We start from the raw sequence: 22,061 nt of genomic DNA on the forward strand, positions 1-22,061 counted from the left end.
TAAGATGCAAGTTTGAGGTTTTTGGGAATTTAATATGGAAAATCAACTAATGCCAAGGTTTGGGAGTGATGACGAGCAAACACAGATTCCAACAGTACCAGAAGTTGTAAGGGGGCAGGGGGTTTGGTAATTCTTGGCCACTATAGGAACGGGGCACCTTTATGGCCAGAGGAACTGCCCCACAATAGATACTAGTGGTAATAAACTTGAGGATCAGGTTAGTATGCAGGTAGACTCTCCAGGAAGGTTGGATGATGAACACAGCGAGGTGAGAGGAGGGGCTGCACCTTAGGACACTGCCAACCCTCCATATCTCAGGCGTTCCAGAAGAGTAGGTAAACCTCCAGATAGGTTGGATTTATAAATAGTTTAGGATGAGCTAATCTTTGTACTGTAACGATACCACTTGTGGTGATGATATACTGTAATTTGGAAAAGGGGGAAAGTATGGCGTTTATAGCTGTGAGCAGTTGTTGTTACCCGAGGAGACGCTGAGTACTCTACATTTCATTTGTGGAAAATTTGAATTTTCCTAAATTCAGCATGTGTACATTTGAATTATGTAATAGTGTATTAAAATGTGATGCTGATTTGACCCTTCGAGAAACTTCGAGTAAGGAGGGTGTAAAACAGCCGGGGAATGACGCCGCAAGGAGGATGCCATATTGAAAATACATATGAATACTGGTCCGTTAATTATGCAATGTAAACAGGATTCATCGAAGTTCAGTGGGTGTATATTGGCCTCAATCCATAATTTAGAAATTGCTGATACGTTCCCGCTGAAGAATTGGGATAAATAGTTTGGAAAATCCTTACAGTTCAGCAACAAGAACGGAAAAATAGAGGAGACAATTGATAGGAGTTCTGGTCAGTATTTAAGGCTGTGGTGCATGTGCGGAATGACCTAGCAGATGTCACAAAATTAATTTATCTCAAAGGGCAGGTTAGAAGCGATGCTTATGCTCTGATTCAAACATTTCAAAATATAGACTCTAGTTACCTAGAGGCAGGTGACGTGTTAGAGGCCACCTATGGTAATTGGGAGCAAACTGAATATTGTGATTAATTTAAGAACTCCAGAACACAATTATCGTAATTTGCGACAATTTAGAGTTAAATTAGAAGGCACTCTTAAGTCCTTGAGTAACAGGTTTGATTTGGGTGAATTAGACTGGATATTAAGTGTTGTCTTACAGAATAAGTTGAGCTGCAAGACTACAGAGTGGTCGTCTAATGAATACTACAAACGTTATTTTTCTCTGGAGGAAATAAAATTTGGTCTACAAGAATTAATTGTTCAATTACAGATCAGCCAACCAAATAATTCTAAGAATGTAACATATGATGACTATGATGTATCTGTCAGGTCTTCAAATGACAAATTTTGGAAATCCAGAGACTCTGCTAGTCTTACATATTCCATAGGTGTACCTGACTCTAAACTGTGATCTTTAATTGGTAATCTGCTTAATGTATCTGCAATAACGTTGTCCTTGCCATCTTTGAATAACAATTCATAATCATACTCACCTAACAATAGAGCCCAACGCTGAATTCTGGCATTTGCATTTATTGGGATCTGTTTCCCTTTTCCAGACAAACCTATTAATGGTTTATGATCTGTTCGAGCCACAAACTTTCTCCCTAGCAAAAAACATCTGTATTTCTTAACAGCATACAGTAAAGCTAGACCTTCTTTATCAAGTTGAGAATAATTCCGTTCTGCAGAAGAAAATTTCTTACTAGCAAAATATACAGGTTTTTCCTGACCATTTACTTTCTGGAGTAAGACGCATCAACCTCAAGTATTAACGGAAGCTCTCCTGTAAAATTAGTCAGCAAAAATGAACAATCTAATTTTTTTAAAATCCTTTGAACAGCCTCTTCCACTGAAGACCATTCAAAAGTAGCTCCCTTTTCAATAAATCGCATAATGGTGCCAAAATTACAGTTTTTTTTATGAACCTACAATAATATGTCACCATCCTCACAAAGGACTGAACTTCTCATGTGGACTCAGGTGATGGTAATTTTACAATAGCCTCAATTGCCTTAGAAGACGGTTTAATACCTTCCCGTGAAATCTCGTACTCTAGATATTCAGTAGCCCTGGTTTTCAACAATGACTCAGTCTTATTCAGTACTATGTTATGCTCTTGTAAAATATTCAACACCCGCCTGAGTCTAGCATCATGTTCAGCTTCTGTGGCACCACATATTATATCATCCAAATAGGATGCAACCCCTTCCAATTTAACCAACAATTGGGAATTAAATCTTTGGAAAATACAAGGAGAGGAGGAAAGTCCGAAAGGCAGTCTCCTATATTTAAATAGTCCTTTATGGGTATTAATTACTAAAAGTTGCAGGCTCCTCTCATTTACAGGTATCTGTAAATAATTTAAACTGATAGATTATAGAGGTATGGGTGTTTGTGGGAAACAATCAGGATGCAGTATTAGGGTTAAAAACAGCAGTTATTACCGGGATACCTCAGGGATATGTTTAAAAGACAATATTCAAGATAAAGTTGCTAGCAATGGCAAATCAACTGATCAACAAACAAAGAGATAGTAGAGGGCAACGAGTGACTAGCTCCCTTAAGGTTTACTATACAAATAGTAGGAGTCTAAGAAATAAGACAGATGAGATAAGATTACTTGCAAGTGCAGGTAATAGATATTGGTATAACAGAGACCTGGTTCAACCTGAAAGATAGAGAAATGCTTTCTGAATGCAACATACAGGGTTATAAACTTTTCCACACTGATAGGGTCAACAGGAAGGATGGTGGAGTGGCGATGTATGTCAGAGAAAATTTAAATTGTCTTAGGCGTGATGTAAGATTAGAAACATGGAACACAGAATCTGTTTGGCTACAGTTTCTCGAAGGTCGCGACAAATTAATTTTGGGTGTGATTTATAGGACCCCAACCGTGATAGGGAGGGCAGTAAGCTGTTATGGGACGAAATACATAAGGCATCTAGATATGAAAATGTTGTGATAATGGGAGATTTTAACTTTAGACAAATTGATTGGAACAATATGACAGGAAATCTTGAGTCTAGTGACTTTCTGCATACGGTTCAGGATTGCTTTTTAGAACAGAACCAACTAGAGGAAACAATCTGCTTGACTTGGTTCTTGCCAACAAAGAGTCACTAATTAATAATCTTGAGGTTAATGATGAGCTTGGGGAAAATGATCACAAATCACTTAGTTTCAATATATCATGGAATTACCCAGATAACTGCAATCAAATCTCTGTCCTAGATTTTCGCTTGGCCGGCTTCATGGGACTGAAAAATTACCTGGGTGGACTAAATTGGGATGTCCTGACTATGGATCAGGTAGGTGATCTTGGTTGCCAATATGACATTTTTCAGAGCATAGTTCTAGCTGCCCAGACAACTTTTGTTCCGAGTAGGGAAATTAGATCTAACAAAAATGATCCCAAATGGATGAACAACAGATTAAAACATCTCACTGGTCAAAAGAGAGGCATATATAGGCGTATCAAAAGAGGGGATGGGCAGTTAAGAAACCAATATATTCAGTTAAAGAGAGAAATAAAGAAAGGAATAAGAAAAACAAAAAGGGATTATGAGGCTAAGGTCGCAAGGGATTCAAAGACTAACCCAAAAGAGTTCTTTCAGGTATACAGAAGTAAGATTAAGGACAAAATTGGCCCACTTAAGAGTAACTCTGGTCAGATCACTGACAGTGATAAGGATATGTGTGAAATTCTCAATACCTACTTCCTCTCAGTTTTCACCCAGGAAAATACTAGCGATATTCCTGAAATAATAGATTACGTAGAACAGGACGATAATAAACAATGCACGATTGCGGTAACTAGTGACATGGTCCTCAGACAAATAGAGAAACTAAAATCTAACAAATCCCCAGGCCCTGATGAACTGTTTGCAAGGGTGTTAAAGGAATGTAAAGAGGAACTTAGCATACCTTTGGCTAATCTTTTTAATATATCACTACAAACTGGCATAGTGCCTGATAAGTGGAAAATGGCACATGTAATACCTTTACAAACAATACATGGACACAGAGGGTATATAAAGGCTCAGAGCAAGGTGTAATACTAGTGAGGTACCATTTCGATGTTCACTAGTGGTAGTAGTAGTAGTAGTAGTAGTAGTGGTAGTGACAAAAGTAATACAATATGGTAGAGCAATTAATTCGTACATGAGTAAAAGGATATAAAAGCTATTACTTGGGTAACATAAAAATAGGTTGGACAAATATAGACTGGAATGAGGCAGCTTGTTTCAGTGTTCACTCTCTGTGCTTTGTGTAGTATAACAGGAGAGACTATGTGATGGCAGGGTTTACTGTTTTCAGGAGGATTCTTGCTAAGACTTCGGAGATGGTGAAGCTGCCGTTGTTTTGTTTAACTGTATTCGAAACAGCGATCAATGCTGATTCGAGGCACTTGCGTCTGCGGAAGTTAGTTTCTTTGATCACTAATTGGGCGTCTCTGAATTTCATGAGATGATTGGTGGAATTTCGGTGTTGTACACAGGCGTTGTTCAAGTTATCGTTCCTACATGCGTAAATGTGTTCATTGAGGCGGGTGTCGAGGTTTCTGGCTGTTTCACCTACGTAAATCTTGTCACAGCCTCCACAGGGTATAGTGTAAACTCCTCCATTGACTGGTTCATGGTGCTTGGATTTTGTCCTGGTTATATCCTTTATTGAAGTGCTAGAAGCGATGGCGACTCTGGTGTTAGTTTGTGAAAGTACTTTTGAGACGTTCAGTGCAACCTGACTGTTGGGAAGAATTATAACTTTGCTGGGAGTGGTGTTGATGCGTGGAGAATTTATGATCTGAAGAGCTCTTTTCTTGCAGTCTTTGATGAAAAAAGAAGGAAAATGTAACTCTGTGAATGTTTGGTGAATGTATGTACACTCCTCGTCAAGAAACTCAGGACTACAAATTCGGTATGCTCTTAGGAAAAACCCGATGATGATGCCTCTTTTCTGCTTCTATCAACTTTTCTGTACTCGACTGAAGAAGCCTACTGTGTAGGCGAAACGTTTCGTAATAAAGATACCTAACTGTTGCATATGTGTCTTACCTAACAACCTGTCGGTATTTTATACCATTTTAATGTTCAATCTGTCAGACACTGCAACACAAGGGTATCTTGGTACAGACCTGAAATCAACTTCGACAACCTCTACTAGTGAGAACGGCTGGATTTGAGAGGGACCTGACCTCCCAACATCTGCGTTCTACTAGTGACCTACGTCTCACCTCCTGGCGCTATATAAGGCTCCATCCTGTCACTTCAACCTCAGACACACCAGAGCACTGCTTACTCACGATGCATTACTCTAACAGAGTAAAGATCAAACCAGCGCGTGGTATAACCAATGAGTCGTCCAAACTAGCACTTGCAGCTGTCGTTAGTGGCAGGCTGCAAGTCAAATGTAATGCGATTTTATCGCTCAAAGAGGCCTTTGTTGTCGTCTGTACCGACGACACAGAGGCTGAGAAACTACTTACCACCACTGCTACTACCACTCTACGAGACCAGGGATTTCTTGTCTTGACTTCCCCAGCACTGAGGGCCAGGAGAACTGTGTTCCTCAAGCGACTCGACAACCTTATCACTGTACAGGCCACTGAAGAAATCAAGTCATCTATCGAAGCAAAGAACCCTTGGGCCAAGGTGGACTTCATTACTAAAATACCCAATGCTTCATCCATGCTGAAGGTCACCTTCAGTGACGTCAACATGGCAGCCAGAGCTCTCGCTGGGGGCCTGGCTATTCACTACTTCCACATCAACCCAGCCTTCATCGAAGCAGAGAAATTCCAACATCTCACAGTGCTATAATTGTTACTCATACTTACACACCACAAATGATTGTCCTACCAAGGACAAGAAGTTCTGCTCCACCTGTGGCCGTGAGGGTCATGACTTCAAGAATTGCACTACTGCTTCACCACCTAAATGCTTGAACTGCAAGAATGACCACCATACTCTTGCTGCCAGGTGCCCTACCAGAAGAGACATACTCAAGAAACAACAACAACAACAAAAGAAACCCAACCCACAAGCAACCACATATTCTGCTATCGCCAAGCTTCAAGCAGACACTACCAAGATACTACATGCCACGCAAGCTGCTCCCACCACTTCCCTGCCAGCACCTACTGCCGACTCCACCAAGATTCTTTGTTGCATTATGTATGCTCATGTACAGAATGCAGCTGAGCCTGGTTCCTTCAACACCACCATCAATGAACTTTTCAAACTAAATAATATGCCTGGCCTCACATTCCCTGCATCACCACCTTCCACTGAGATCCTAAAATCTACTGCAAATATTACCAGCATCACCGCTGCTCCACCGCTGTCACAACCTCCACTAGACACAGAGATGGACCAATCAGAGACCACTGAGACGTCGGCAAACCCCACCAATGAGAGTCCACTACCGCTTTCATCCACTGCTAGAGCAACTGACCAGTCGGAAATCTCGCCTTCACCAGTTCAGCCACCAGCCAAGAAAGCAAAAACACAAGACACTGCGGATACACCCCACGGTGCCACTGCCACTGACACTGCTGCACCACAACAAGTCCGATATCTGAAGGGTGTATACTTCTACACAACCAAGCAATATAAGAACACAATGCTGTCTTCAGAAATCCATCATCACCTCCAGGACGGAACAGTCAAGTATACCTACGACCAAACTGCTACATACACCACTGCAGACATGACCAGACTACTCACTGCCAACACCCAACACCTTGTGGAAGTCGAGTACACCTCAAAGAGGAAATTCAGGATGCTTCAGAATGGGGACCTTGAAGACGGTACCCTCGTCTAGCACGACTATCCATGACCATTCACCCAACACTTTGCTGTCCGCTAAAGCTGGGGTGTGGCTCCAATCAACCCTGTAACTGCTGCCTCTGCCCGACTGCGCTTCTCTTTGGGGAAGTCAGCGCAAGATAGAAGAAGACGACATCCTCCAACCGGAGGGCCAAGAAAGAAGAAAGATGATTATCGTCACCCCCCACCCGGGGGGCCACTGCCGGGTCACCATCTGGAGAAGACCTGGGCCAGAAGGACCTGCGAATCAACATGGATGAAAATGAACACCAACACACGACACTCCACACAGGAGAGCACAGCGCTAGCACGATCAACACCATGCATTGCCCTTCTAGGGCATGGTTGGTGCCAAAGCCCGAGTTTGTAGCTCACAAGATGAGGGGGGTACTTGTGCCTCCTCCCATGGGAGACTTAGGTCTCAGACACTCCCTAGACAGGGAGCCAGTGTCGGGCCACCACTTGGAAGGGCCCAGGCCGGGAGAACACCGGCGAATCTTTAACAACAACTTCAACCTCATATTGTTTCAGACTTCGGAACAATGCTCTTCTCCAGACTGAGGGTCTGACCACCTCAAAACTTTAAGGGTGATGGACTGATTACATCGTCTTCAAGTCTCTTCTGCTTCTATCAACTTTTCTGTACTCGACTGAAGAAGCCTACTGTGTAGGTGAAACGTTTCGTAATAAAGATACCTAACTGTTGCATATGTGTCTTACCTAACAACCTGTCGGTATTTTAAACCATTTTAATGTTCAGTTTGGGAGATTACTGTCTCTGATATTTTAGAAGGGGGAGATTGTAGTGATACTGGTCCTGTGGGGAGCAGCAGCAGGATAATACTGCACCACCTCTTGGGGCCCTTAACAACAACAACAGTTTGGTGTGTGTCATGGGCGCCAACACATGGTGTGTGATTCTCTCCTCCTCTATCTATATATATATATATATATATATATATATATATATATATATATATATATTAGTGATGCAGATTACATGGTGAGTTTAAATATGTGGCCTGTAGTTATAACTTTTCTCTTGACACATGCAAGACATCACCATCCCTGTAGAAGCCATTATTAGATGTACTAGTCATTATATTTTGTTGTTGCAGAAGTACTATGAAGATTCTATGTTCAATAAGGCCTAGAGATAAGGCCTGTGTTTCTATCACAACAGGGCCCAAGATTGATCCCTGTGGAACGCCACTTGTTACAGATCCCCACTCGGATTTAACCCCATTTATGGGCACTCTCTGCTTCCTGGTTGAAATTGTTGGAGGTATCTACCTCCACAACCACGACCATCAAGGACATCACCAGTAGTAGACAGGACACGCTTCCATCCTCTGCAGGGGTATACATAATTCCTTGTAATGACTGCAACAAATTATACGTGGGCGAAACATCAAGAGGCCTCCAAACACGTATTTCAGAACACCAATACGCAAGCAGGACTGACGATACAAGGAATGCCTGTGTACAACATCGCAATTCACACAACCATTTAATTAACTACAGAAACTCAAGACCGTCACTGTCTCCTGAAGGTGTGTGGTGACCCGTCACTGTATCCCGAAGGTGTGTGGTGACCCATCACTGTCTCCTGAAGGTGTGTAGTGATCCGTCACAGAAGACAACACTCAATACCGAAGAATTCTGGAATCATCGCTTATCTCTATAACCAACAATTTCAACCAGAACAATGGCTTCTATAACATAGCTGAACCACTTGCCAAGAAACTTCTTCATCGCTATCCCACATAAGAACATAGAACACTGCAGGAGGTCTGCTTCCAAGCTACCCAAGATTTTAGACTCTATAACCCCACCCGGTAGATCATCAGATGCAGCATTCTCCACCTGATCTCAACATTCTGAACCTGACTATAAATACTCACGTACCTTCCACCCCAGGTAGATCTGTTTGTGACTTGAAAAAGTCCACTGTGTGGGCGAAACGTGGTCAATAAAGGATCACATTAAACTGCATATGTGTTTATGCTTCCGATAAACCACTGTTAATGATAAACCCATTTTATTCTGCCTTCATGGAAAACATTTTATCCGCTACAGCATATACACTCATCACTCTCGTCTGCTGAACTATTATCTTGGTGACTGTTGTTTCATTACTGTCCCCTTTTTGTCACTACGTGATTCTGATACATCCTTAGGAGACACTTTTGAAGATTTCTCCCTACACACTCTTTGCAAGTGACCTTTCTTGTAAGAACATAACATAAGAATGTAGGAACACTGCAGAAGGCCTACTGGCCCATACGAGGCAGGTCCTTATCAAAACGACATCTACCTAAAGCTACTCAAGAAATAGCTCCCGTACCCCTTGACACCAATCAAACCCAGCCCCTCCCACTCATATATTTGTTCAGTCTCTTCTTAAAGCTACCCAAGGTCCTAGCCTCTATCACCCCACTGGGAAGACTGTTCCACGCATCTACAACTCTGTTAGAAAACCAGTACTTACCTATGTCCTTTCTAAATCTAAATTTATCCAACTTAAATCCATTATTCCTGGTTCTTACCTGGTTCGACACCCTCAGTACTTTATTAATGTCTCCCTTGTTTATGCCCGTCATGTTGTTAGGTAAGACACATATGCAACAGTTAGGTATTAGGTAAGACACATATGCAACAGTTAGGTATCTTTATTATGAAACGTTTCGCCTACACAGTAGGCTTCTTCAGTCAAGTACAGAAAAGTTGATAGAAGCAGAAGATACTTGAAGACGATGTAATCAGTCCATCACCCTTAAAGTTTTGAGGTGGTCAGTCCCTCAGTCTGGAGAAGAGCATTGTTCCATAGTATGAAACAATATGGAGATGAAGTGACAGGATGGAGCTTTATATAGCGCCAAGAGGTGAGACGTAGGTCACTAGAAGAGGTAAGAACTCAGAGGTTGAGAGGTCAGGTCCCTCTCAAATCCAGCCGCTCTCACTAGTGGAAGTTGTCGAAGTTGATTGCAGGTCTGTACCAAGATACCCTTGTGTTGCAGTGTCTGACAGATTGAAAACAACTCATCGGGTCCCGGGGACTTATTTTGTTTCAGTTTGTCTATCTGTTTAATAACCATGTCCATCGTGACAGTAATATTAGTTAACTTCAATTCATCAGGAACTAAATAATTGTTAATTACTGGAATCTCATTTACATCTTCCTGTGTAAAAACTGACAAAAAATAGTCATTAAATAAGGAACACATTTCCAGTTCATTATCCGTCATCTGTCCATTCCCAGTTTTCAGAGGTCCTACTTTTTCCTTCACCTTCGTCCTATACACTTGAAAGAACTCCTTTGGATTAGTCTTTGACTCATTAGCAACTCTAATTTCATAGTCACGTTTAGCCTTTCTAATTGCCTTTTTTACTTCTCTTTTAAGCTGAACATATTGGTCAGTAAGGTTAACCTCTCCTCTTCTGATGCGCCTATAAATTCCCCTTTTCTCCCCTAATAGATGCTTTAGCCTCCTGTTAACCCATTTGAGATCGTTATTATTAGACCTAATTTCTCTCTGGGGAATGTATAAACTCTGGGCACTGTGTACATTATTAAGAAAAACAATCATAAAAGCAGATCCCTTCATATTCATAAGTATGATTATCGTCAATAAAATCATTAGCTAGATAACCCCAATCAAGATTAGACAGATGTTCCCTAAGTTCAACGGTTTATAAGCTCCTTCTCAGCACGTATGCCGTATTCTATTCAAGATTGATGGACTGACCACATCGACTCAAGGTTGAGGGACTGATTACCTCATTCTCCTCCTGTTCTTCTAGATTCTCCTTTGTATGGACTGATGAAGCCACTGTGTGGCGAAACGTTTCCTCAATAAAGATACCCAAGAGTTGCACATGTGTCTAATTTATCAAGTCCATTATAATCGGCAGAACGAAAATCAGGGATTTTTACTGTATTATCATTATTCTTGCATTCCCAATTAATGCTAAAAGTGATGGATTTGTGATCACTTGCGCCAAGCTCTTCAGTGATCTCCAGATTATTCATGAGTGTTTCCTTATTTGACAAGACTAGGTCTAGCAAATTATTACCCCTGGTAGGCTCAGTTACGCTCTGTTTCAGAAAACAGTCCTGAACTGTTTCCATAAAGTCACTGGACTCTAGATTACCTGTCAAAGAATTCCAGTCAATTTGACTAAAGTTAAAGTCCCCTACTATGACTATGTTACTGTGTCCAGAAGCCCTAACAATTTCGTCCCAAAGAAGTCTCCCTCTATCGTGATCCAAGCCTGGAGGTCGGTATATTACACCTAGAATTAGTTTTTCTTGACCCTCTACGAACTCTACCCAAACAGACTCTGTTACTGCTCCATCTATTTTTATATCTGTTTTTATGCAACAATTAATATTTTCTCGAACATACAATGCAACTCCTCCCCCCTTCCCATTACATCTATCCACATTGAACAACTTAAATCCCTGAATATTACACTCAGCAGTCATATCCCGACTCTTTAAATCATACCACGTTTCAGTTAATGCAATGATATCAAAGTTCCCAGCACATGCTACCAAACGTAGTTCATTAATTTTATTTCTTGCACTTCGACTGTTAGCATAAAATACCATCATATGTTTTTTCTTCTGCACATTTTTCCTATTCATCTTTGTTTTTACACAATTTCTGAAATTATCATTACCCAGAGTTACTCCATGACAGTTACTATTAAGATTCTTAATATCAGAGCATAAGTCAATATATCCATACTCATTATTTATCATTTCTAAACCCATACCTCTAACTAATCCTAGTTTAAAGTCCTAACAACCCCTTCAACTGAGTTAGCAAGAAAACCCACACCTGCCCTGGATAAGTGAACCCCATCCCTGGCATACATGTCATTTCAGCCATAGAAGTTGTCTCAGTTGTCAATGAATGGTACTGCATTATCCTTACAGTGTTTATCCAGCCAACAATTAATACCAATTGCTCTGGACAACCATTCATTACCAACACCTCTTCTTGGCAAAATGCCACATATAACAGGGCGCCCCCCCTTCTTCCTAATTATGTCTATAGCTGCCCTGAACTTTCTAACTAAATCCTCACTTCTACGCTTGCCTACATCATTGCCTCCAGCACTGAGGCAAATAATAGGATTGATCCCATTACCGTTCATGATGTTGTCAAGCCGGCTAACAATGTCCTCCATCCCAGCCCCAGGAAAGCATACCCTTTGTCTCCTACTCCTATCCTTCAAGCAGAATGCCCTATCCATGTATCTAACCTGGCTATCCCCAACAACAACAATATTCTTACCTTCCTTGTTGTCGTTCGTCGTGACGATCCCAGTAGTCGACTCACATTCGTCGGGTAGCACCGAGAATGCGTTGGAGGTTTCCACAGGAGTTTCCACAGCAGTCTCTTTCTTCATCGTTTCTGGCTTTCCATTCGTCTTCTTGATCGTCAACTTCGTCGTCCCCTGCTGTCCAGCCACTGACCACGATCCCTTCATTACAGGAAAAATCTTTAAACCTACAGGAACTATTATTATGCTTGAACGCACAATGTTTATATTTGACAGCACTAATTACTTGTACCTCAGGAACAGTGTTCTTTTCGCTAACAAATGCCTGTTCCAAGTTCAAAAAGCTTTTGCATATTGCATACTTCACAAATCCAAATTTCCCATAACTAAGTTAGGGAAATAAACTTAATGCACCAACTCTGGGGTCAAACTGGCCTCCAAAGTTACAATTCACTGCCAACGCTTTTAAATCCATATACAATTCATGCAAGGACTCATCATGTCTTTCCTTCCTCTGCCGATATCCCAACAACCTGCGGTGGTAGTCTGGTTTCACTACATAATAAGTTTTCAGTGCAGCTACCAAGTCACCATAACTCATGTGTGGCAACTCTGGCGCGCGCACACACATTACCTAAAACACTGTAAATTTCTGATCCCAAGGACACTAGCAAGAAGTTCCTCTTATCTTGCTCTTCAATTTCCAAATGAGCAAAACTGGCTTCTAACAAACTTAGCCAGAGCTCCAAAGAAATCTTAGTGGGTCGAAAGGCTCCAACCTTCCCCGTGACGCCGCTGCCATGTTAACCACTTCTTGCTGCTGCTGTAGTCTTACAATAATCACTGCTCTCCTGCAACATCCTGGGCAGCTAGTATCCCCACTACTTCAGGCCACATTGACCCACTATTCTTGTCTCTGATGATCCCATCCTCGTCGCCACTGTTATGGTTGTAGGAATAATGAAATGCAGAGTACTCTGCTGTGTTTACTCTCGTCACACCTCGGGTAACAACAACAACTGTTCACAGCTATAAACACTGTACACAAATTATTTATACTGCTGATTTGTTAATATTTCTTCAGTGTTTATTCCCTTCCTGTGTAAACATTTTTTCCCTCGTCCCCGCTCCTCGAGTCTCATTCCGTTTCAAAAGGATAAATATTTCTACTGTTATCAAAATTTAGTTTTGAAAAAGCAAGAAATGACCAGCTTTTGGGTTCCTCTTAGTGTGCTCACTGATTGTAGTCCAGTGTGGGACGCTACACCACACGAAGAGAATTAAACAGTCTAATGATACATTTGATGGCGAAAGTGTTTCTGGAGGTTGCTTTCAGATCTAGGAGAGGTTACTTATTAATATACAGCATTATTCCTGGTTTACCTGCAACCATTTTTTTCTGAATTCCAGTATCATTGATGCTCTAGGTTTGACAGGACAGTTTTTCTACGCATTTCTCTGCTAACTCTGAAGGTGCCATCCTGGTGGGTGTGTTCCACGTAAGACTGAGGGTAGTTTCTATGGAAATTAGCACTTTCATTTACGATGGCATCTGTGTTTGGATTTGGTGATGGTTTTTAATCTTCTTCTGTTCCAGATTATGTTTTCCGCCTAGTTTTAACTTTTTTGTTTTCCTTTTCATTTCTTTTTCTCTTTTTCTAATATAATTTGAATGTCTACTGAGATTTTGACCTCCTATAATGGATACTCCATGGTTGCAACCACCTCTGGCGACCTTAGCACACACGTCCTGGAGTCTACCTGGCTGGAGTTTATGGGGTGAACGCCCCCAGGACTCCCGCCAGGTAGACTCCTGGTCCATGACCAGGCCTCATTGTGGATCAGGATCTGATGGCCGCAAGCCAACCGACGTTCGAACCACAGCCCGGCTGGTCAGGTACTGACTTGAGGTGCCTGTCCAGCTCCAACTCTTGAAGACAGCCAGGGATCTGGAGAGACCTGAAGTTTACCGGTCTGTGACCGGTCTGTGACCAGGCCTCATGTGTTATAGCAGGCTGGTGAACAGCCTTGGGTCCCTGGTACTTATTTGTTTTTCTCTCAGTGTACTAAAGGTGCCCCTTTTCATGGGCGGGGGAAGGGGGTTGCACCGCCTGTGTGGCAAACATCTGCAAGAGCAGAATAGTGAAACGGTGGGTGCCAGCTGTAACCAGGTGTATCTTCCACAGAGCAGTGAAGGGGTGGGTACCAGCTGTGTGTGGTCCAGCTCTCTACTATTACCACGAAGACTTCTCCAAGAGAATGGTGGAGTGGCTGGAGATCCTGAGGGCGGAGGGCATTGGTAAAGTGTTCCTCTACGTTACTGACGTTCATCCTAACTTGGAGAAGGTCCTCAAGTACTACGAGGATGACGGCTTCCTTCACCTCACTGGCTACTCCTACCCACCACCATATATCAACGAGCCAAGTCTTCGTAGGTAGGACCTTTCTTTATGCATGTACATAATGCAAGAATGTAGGCTAAGATTTAAGGGTGGGCATTACAACTGTATGTATTTAAGTTATGTAGAGATCAAATATAAATAGTGTACATGCATATGTACACTATACGCCTTTATGTAATCATTGGGTGTTGTGTTGTTTTTGGCGTCTAGTGTACCGTAGGTTTCAAAAATTTAAATCATATACATAACCTTCAGCTTACAATCTTAGATTGCAATACAGTACCAACTGAGAGTACCTCCTGTCCTGAAACTTGCAAGTTAGTACTCAAAAAGAAAAAAAAACATACCACTGGCGGGAACTGAACTTGTGGCAGATGAGTTGCAAAACTCTAGGTCAGCGCCTAACCCACTGTGCCAGCTGGCTACAATAAGATCGTGTCATTACGATTTCGTGAGTCATGACGACGGCATTGAGGGGACTAGAGCTAGAGTTCGTCACGGCCACGCTGGTGGGAGATTCATCTGTAAAAACTTGCATTTGTGGTCACAGTGATGCCTGTGCTAACCTCTCTATGGTGTATAAATATACCTAGTTGGATGAATCTTACTGTAGTTAGCTGGCCCAGTGGTTTACGCACTGGCCTGGAGTTTCACGACTCGCTTGCCATGAGTTCAGGCCCCGACCGTGGTATGATTTGAAATCGTGTCAATACGATTTCGTGTCATAATTAGTACTCTTAAAATTAGCAAGTTTAACATGCATGAAACACAGCATAGTTGCTGTATTTCTAGATGCAAGTATTTCTAGATGCAAGTAGGATAGGTGAGTACAAATAGGAAGCGCGTCTGTCAGGCGCTCAGTAGACGGAGGATCAAACCTTCACCACGTCTTGCGCTGAATGACCCACATGGGTTAAGCGCTTAAAATGAATTACAAAAAAAAAAAAAAATTCTAGATGCAAGTCGAGTATGTACTTATAATAATTGGACAGTTAAATTTTACTTATATTTTACTTAGAATTTCTCCATATTATTTAGGTCAGCTTAGATTAATCTTAGTTGGTTAGATTATCGTTATTTCATGAAAAAAATTGTGCTCTAAATATGGCTAATAGTCCAGTATACAATACGCTGACAATTACTCTTATGATGTTATCAGTACATATGATATGTCAGGGGAAAACAGTAAGAATGTTATGTTGTCTTGATTATTCGAATATGTTTAAAGTTCTAATTAAATAAGTACCGTATTTTCTTGTATATAAGGTGCATGAGTGTCGGTGTTTATATACTGGCGTCAGGTGGGGAAGGTGCACTAGACGAACGTATTGTCACTGGTAGGCGGGATTCCCCAGTGGAAGTAGGTCATACCCAAGGGACGGGCCAGGAGCAGGCAAGAATGTAATGTAGATGTTATGGAGTACTGTACAAAAATATTTATATAAAATAACGCTCCATAGTATACACTCAGTAGTGGTATAAACCTTGGTAATAAATACCGACAAGTTGGTTTAGAAAGACACGTAAGCAAACACTAACATATTTATTAGAAAACGTTTCGGTCCTGGGACCTTGATCACTTCTAACATACAGAGGTAGAAAGACATTATATATATAGGCGGAGAGTGAGATGTGATGCACGTGACCTGAGGAATGTCATAAGAACATAGGAATAGAGGAACACTGTAGAAGGCCTACTGGCCCATGCGAGGCAGGTCCTTATCAAAACAACCTCTGCCTATGATGAGGGCGGGTAGACGATGAAATCATGTGACTCCTGTGTTGTTGGGTTGGTGCTACTGAAGTATCATGTATGCCAATGTTTTTGAAATTTTGTAGTTTCCAGTGTTGCGTTCTATAGTGTCGGTGACGGCGATTAGCGAGGCTTCTAGGCACCGTCGGCGTCTGAGGTCTGGTTCGGTGAGAACGAGTTGTGCCTCGTTCCAGTTCATCAAATGCCCCGTGGAGTCTCTGTGGAGGACACAGGCGTACCTTACATCTCACTCTCCGCCTATATATATAATGTCTTTCTACCTCTGTATGTTAGAAGTGATCAAGGTCCCAGGACCGAAACGTTTTCTAATAAATATGTTATAGTGTTTGCTTACGTGTCTTTCTAAACCACACTCAGTAGTATACTGAAAGTGGACGTGTATTATTCCCTAAAAGCGAACGCATTTTATTCCTGTCAGTCAGGCAGTGGCCAGGACAGTAGCAGATGAGAGGTGTGTTTAGTTCAGTATGAGTCGGGTGGTGACGGAGGTAAAGTCATCATGTTTGGGCGGTAGTTTGAGTAGCTAATTTTGGTAATTTTTTTCAGTATATACTATAGGTGTTTGTGTTTAAGAGCTCTCATGTTTATTTGTGAGGCCCTATTATGTAGAGGCCTGTTTATGCGATAGTACTGTATGGTGTTTTGCCTGCTAGTAATTAGTCTACAAGACAGAAGTGAAGACGGAGTGTGTATGTCATGGTGCCTCCCTGATGATTTATTTTAACTCAGTAGCAGTGTGCTAGTGAGTTAATGTGAACTGGAATGTGGTGGTTTTTTGTAGTAGTTATAAGTTGTATATAAGTTACTATTAATGTAGATATATTTTTTATATAGGCAAGTTTTTGTCCATCCTAATAATAATTAATATTGTTTAATATACGAGTACATGCTGGCCCAAGGTTTGCTGTGTATTTCAGTGTAATTTTATAACCCCTAGACAGCAGCGTGAGCAGCCAGGACCATTTTATTTAACTTACGACATCAAAGTCGTAACAGATGTCCTCTGAACCAAAATTTCATGTTGTTGCGTCGGGCAAGTTGTACATGAATAGTATACAATACTGACAAGGCTGATTACTGACAGATTACCTCCTCTTTCGTATATAGTTCCATAGTCTTCCCATTCTATCATTAAATTTGTATTGGTAAAGCCACTGGATGGTGTAAAGTCTACAAATAAAGATACCCAGATGTTGCACATGTATCTAATTATTCATCTTGTAGGTATTACAACTTGTCAGACACAGCAACATCATGGAATCTTGGTTCGGAGGACATCTTCATAACCTTCTTGACTACTCCTGGCCCATCCCTTGGACAGCACTATCAATTTTGTTCGTCCCAAACTAGCCTCGCTTTGAAAATTGGTTCGTCCCGTACTAGCCTTGCTTTGATGAAATTAAGACACATGTGCAATATCTGGGTATCTTTATTGTAGACGTTTCGCCATCCAGTGGCTTTATCAATACAAATTCCAGGACATAACTTGAAGACAGTAGAACTATGTACAGAAGATGAGGTAATCAGTCCCTCAACCTTGGAGTAGGTGCGAAGAGCACCGTAGTCGTGGAGATTCTGAAGCAGAAGCAAGGCGCCTGATGCTTATATACTAACGTCAGGTGGAAATGGGTGTAGCAGATGAGGGCATAATCACTGGTAGGCGGGATTCCCCAGTGGAAGCAGGTCCTACCCAAAGAGATGGGTTAGTTGTAGTAGTAGTTGTCCTAGTCGTGAAGGTTATGTACATGTCCTACGATTCAAGATTCCATGATGTTGGAGTGTCTGACAAGTTGTACAAGAATGGTATATAATACCGACAAAATGAAATTAAGACACATGTGCAACATCTGGGTATCTTTACTGTAGACGTTTCACTACCCAGTGGCTTTATCAATACAAATTCCAGGACATAACCTCGCTTTGAAAACCCAGTTGTAAAGCTTCCCACTGCTCTGATATTCTTGATAGTACTTTACCTCCAGAGCCATGTAGTTTGTGACAGCTTGGCAGTCCTGTGACATTGGGTTTGAGCTATTTACTGGATCAACTGTAATTCATGATTACTGATACTACATGAAAAACAGCAGTGTATATCTTTCAGAAATTGTTCTAAACACGAGGGCAGATGGTTGCTGGCATGACTGGAGCACAAAGCAAGCGAGTGACAAAGATATATGGAAAATTGTTTTTAAGAAATGCCTGGAAACCACTGTTTGATCCCATATGGTAGAGCAATTGTCACTAGCTAATCCAATATTGTCTATGGGAATTTCTCTGGCCATATGATTATTATTATAATCAAAATTAAGCACTAAACACATATGGGTATGTGCTGCAGGGGGAGTATGCTAACGGTTTAATATGCTTGAACTGAGACTAGCGAGGGTGGAGAGTATAACGTAGGGAGAGTTTGTAAGGGTGGTGAGTGCTGAAGTATAGTCAAAGAGGGAGTCTAGTCTGTGTCAAAGGTGGGTCTGTCAGCAAGGAGGGAAGATACAGTAAAGGTGTTAGAACGGTGATGACGTCGGTAAATTCTGCATACTCACTGATACGGCGGTTCAATAGAATAAGGCAAACTGTAATTGAAACCTGACAATTCGCACAGAGTGGAATTGGGCGCCTCCCCATGAGATACCCATGAATGAGACGTGTTTGCCCGATGCGATGACGGGAAATTGTAGTCTCCCAACCATGACATCGATAATAAAACCAGAATCCTGAACACAGTTTAATAGAATGTACTTTGCCATGAATCGACTCATACTAAAGTTATTGCCAATGGTTGCGAAGGTGGCTAGAGATTACAGCAAAAAAGTCTGAGAATAGAATACCTCTACATGAAACTGGAAGGTCATGTACTCCTGATCGTGCAGCAGAGTCTACCTGCTCATTGCCCTGAATATCAGTATGACCAGGAACTCAGTTGAAAGCGATTTAATAATAATAATAATAAGAGGAGGAAGCAGAAGAAGAAGAAGATCTCCATTTCTACAAGTATGTGTACAAAACACACAGTCCTAGCTGACATCAGTGACATATTACTATATAAAAAGCCCCTTGTTATGCAGAGCATTTCGGGCAAATTAGGTCAAATGTCCCAGGATGCGACCCACACCAGTCGACTAACACCCAGGTACCCATTTTACTGATGAGTGAGCAGGGACAAGAAGTGTAAGGAAACACGCAAAATGTTTCCACCCTTGCCAGGAATTAAACCACGAACCCTCAGCGTGTGAAGCGAGAGCTTTGCCTTCCAGGCCACGGGTCACTTCTTTGTGGCCCATGGCAACAAAGAAATATTGCACAACCAAAACTGTATATGAAGAACTATGGGATGAGGAGAATTAAATTTTTTTGATTGCTTTCAAAGCACTAAAGGAGTCCGAGTTTACCACAATTGTTGAGGTAGGCCTGGATGTAATACGGTTAATTTCTATGAGAAAATGCTAGCCGAGTCTAATAAATGACCTTGCACAACACTATACAGAAACATTGCTGCAAACCGGACACCGTCAGAGGATTTAGAACCACTTTTGATCTCATTCTCATGCAACAGCATGAGAATGAGATCAAAAGTGGTTAAGAAAAATTGAGCGAGAAACAACTATAAGTATTTGACCTTATGCGCACAGCAGTGGAGAAGAACAGACTCGAATTGTCGGAACCTCCCAGGGGGAAGAGAAAAGTTAGATGCCGGATGAACATGTAAAGGGAGCAACTGAAGAGAAGTCAAGAGCTAGTAAAGACGGAGAGAAAAGGGACGGAGTAATGGACCTCTACTAACGTCCGTTACCATCCTGTATGCAGAAGGATCATGAAGGTCATGAAAGCATTCCATCCTTAAACGATCGTTCAAGGATGGAACATCAGCCACTACATATAGGCTCTCAACAGGGAAGGAGAAAAAAAAAAAAAAGAACCTAGACATAAACGTAATCCCTGATGGTGGATGGGATCAAGTTTAGAAAGAGCTGTAGGAGAGGCCGCAGATTGCATCTGGTTGCCATAATCTAGTTTCCATTAAATTAGGGCTGAATGCAGTCGATGGAGAGTTCGACGATCCTCCTATTATAAAAGATGAGCGAGGATAATATGATGTTTCCTGGACAACCAGGGATCAAACAGAAGGCCAAGAAATCTGACCGTATCACGTTCAGGGATACGGGAGCCATACAGGTACAATGGAGTATCAGAGACTACAGAACGTCTGGTGAAAGTAATTTGAAGTGTTTTAACACCAGAAATTTTAAACCCATGAACAGTGACTCATTGGCAAGCACAGTTGACAGCATTCTGGAGTGGCTGCTACTAGGCGACAGCCGGCACCTGCACAAGATGTAGCAAAATCATCAACATTAAGTGATGGCCAAATATTAGATGGAAGAACAAAGACCAGAACATTTATAGCAAGTAGAAAAAGGGTGGTGTTAAGGAAACTGAAAAAATACCTTCAGTTTGGATAAAGTCCGGATTTGAAATATGCAAGCGCATGGCCTCTTATACCATAATGGTCAAGTTTGTGGAGTAGGATGCCATGGTCTACTGTATCAAATGCTTTTCTTAGGTCAATAAAAATTCCTAGCGGATATTCCTTATTTTCCAATGCTGTGTAAAGCAGATCTAGTATTTTTACAATTGCATCATTAGTGCTTTTATTTTTCCTGAATCCAAATTGGCAGGGGTTGAGTATGTTTTGTGACGTTATAAATGAATATAGTCTCCTGTGCACCAGTTTCTCGAAGATTTTGGATAGCAATGGTAAGTTTGATAATGGCCTATAGTTGTTTACTTCTGTAGGGTCACCTCCTTTATGTACTGGTGTAACCCTTGCTGTCTTGAGTAGTGTCGGAAAAGTGCTAGTTTCTAGTGACTCATTAAAAAACTAATGTAATAGCATGCGAAAGGACATGAAGGACATGGGCTGCTCGCTTGCACAATAATGGTGGGACGTGAGACAGATTCCCTGAGTTATTTTTGAGTGACTTTATAATCACGGTAACTTCCGTGGGCTCAGTTGGTACAAGGTAGAAGGAATCTGGAAAATTCCCATCTAGGTAGTCCCCAGCACGGGCGTTGGTACGTGGGATTTTATTGGCGAGATCAGATCCTATGTTTGAGAAGAAGTCGTTTTTATATCTCCTCTTGTGTTAGTGAATCTGCTGGAGTAGTACAGTTGTTTGGCTTTCTTTATTAATTTGGTGATAACTGATGAATATTGTTTAAGAATATCTTTGTGTATTAAGCCCTGTCTATATTGCTTTTCATATTGGTGTTTCTTATCAATGGATTTCAGAATGCTGCTGGTTAGCCATGGGCAACCAAGCCGTTTATTCATGATCTGTTTCGTTTTCATAGGACAAGGTTTGTTGTATAGTCTAAGTATTTTGTTAAGAAAAATGTCTGTCCAATCGTCAATACCATCGGCATTGGAGAATTCTGTAGGCCAGTCAACAGTCTTTAGGTCTGCTGTGAAATTCCTTATTGAGGCCTCATCATGGAGTCTAAATGAAACTTTGTTGTATTCGAGTGGTGGCTTACTAATGTGTGTTAAGAGGAAGGTTGGGTAGTGGTCTGTAGTGCTGTCTGTGATTATCCCTGATTTAAGGGGGGCTAGTATATGGTCCATATGTGCTCTATTATGGCTGCACTTGTCTGCTCTGCATTTTGTATTGTGACAACACGTGTGTCACTCTTAAGAACGTGGAAGGAAATATTCT

The 22,061-nt window shown here is 41.5% G+C and overlaps 1 protein-coding gene across 1 annotated transcript in view; it reads left to right on the forward strand.

Annotated features, from left to right (window-relative positions):
• The window catches only part of LOC128695928 (uncharacterized), a 111,055-nt gene that overhangs the window by 75,429 nt on the left and 13,565 nt on the right, over window positions 1-22,061 (forward strand). The window contains exon 9 of the mRNA XM_070092825.1: window positions 14,241-14,603. Coding sequence (XP_069948926.1) covers window positions 14,241-14,603 — 363 coding nt within the window. The remainder of the gene's footprint in view (window positions 1-14,240; window positions 14,604-22,061) is intronic.

The sequence above is a fragment of the Cherax quadricarinatus genome, chromosome 41 (assembly GCF_038502225.1).
Source record: "Cherax quadricarinatus isolate ZL_2023a chromosome 41, ASM3850222v1, whole genome shotgun sequence".
Lineage (NCBI taxonomy): Eukaryota > Metazoa > Arthropoda > Malacostraca > Decapoda > Parastacidae > Cherax > Cherax quadricarinatus.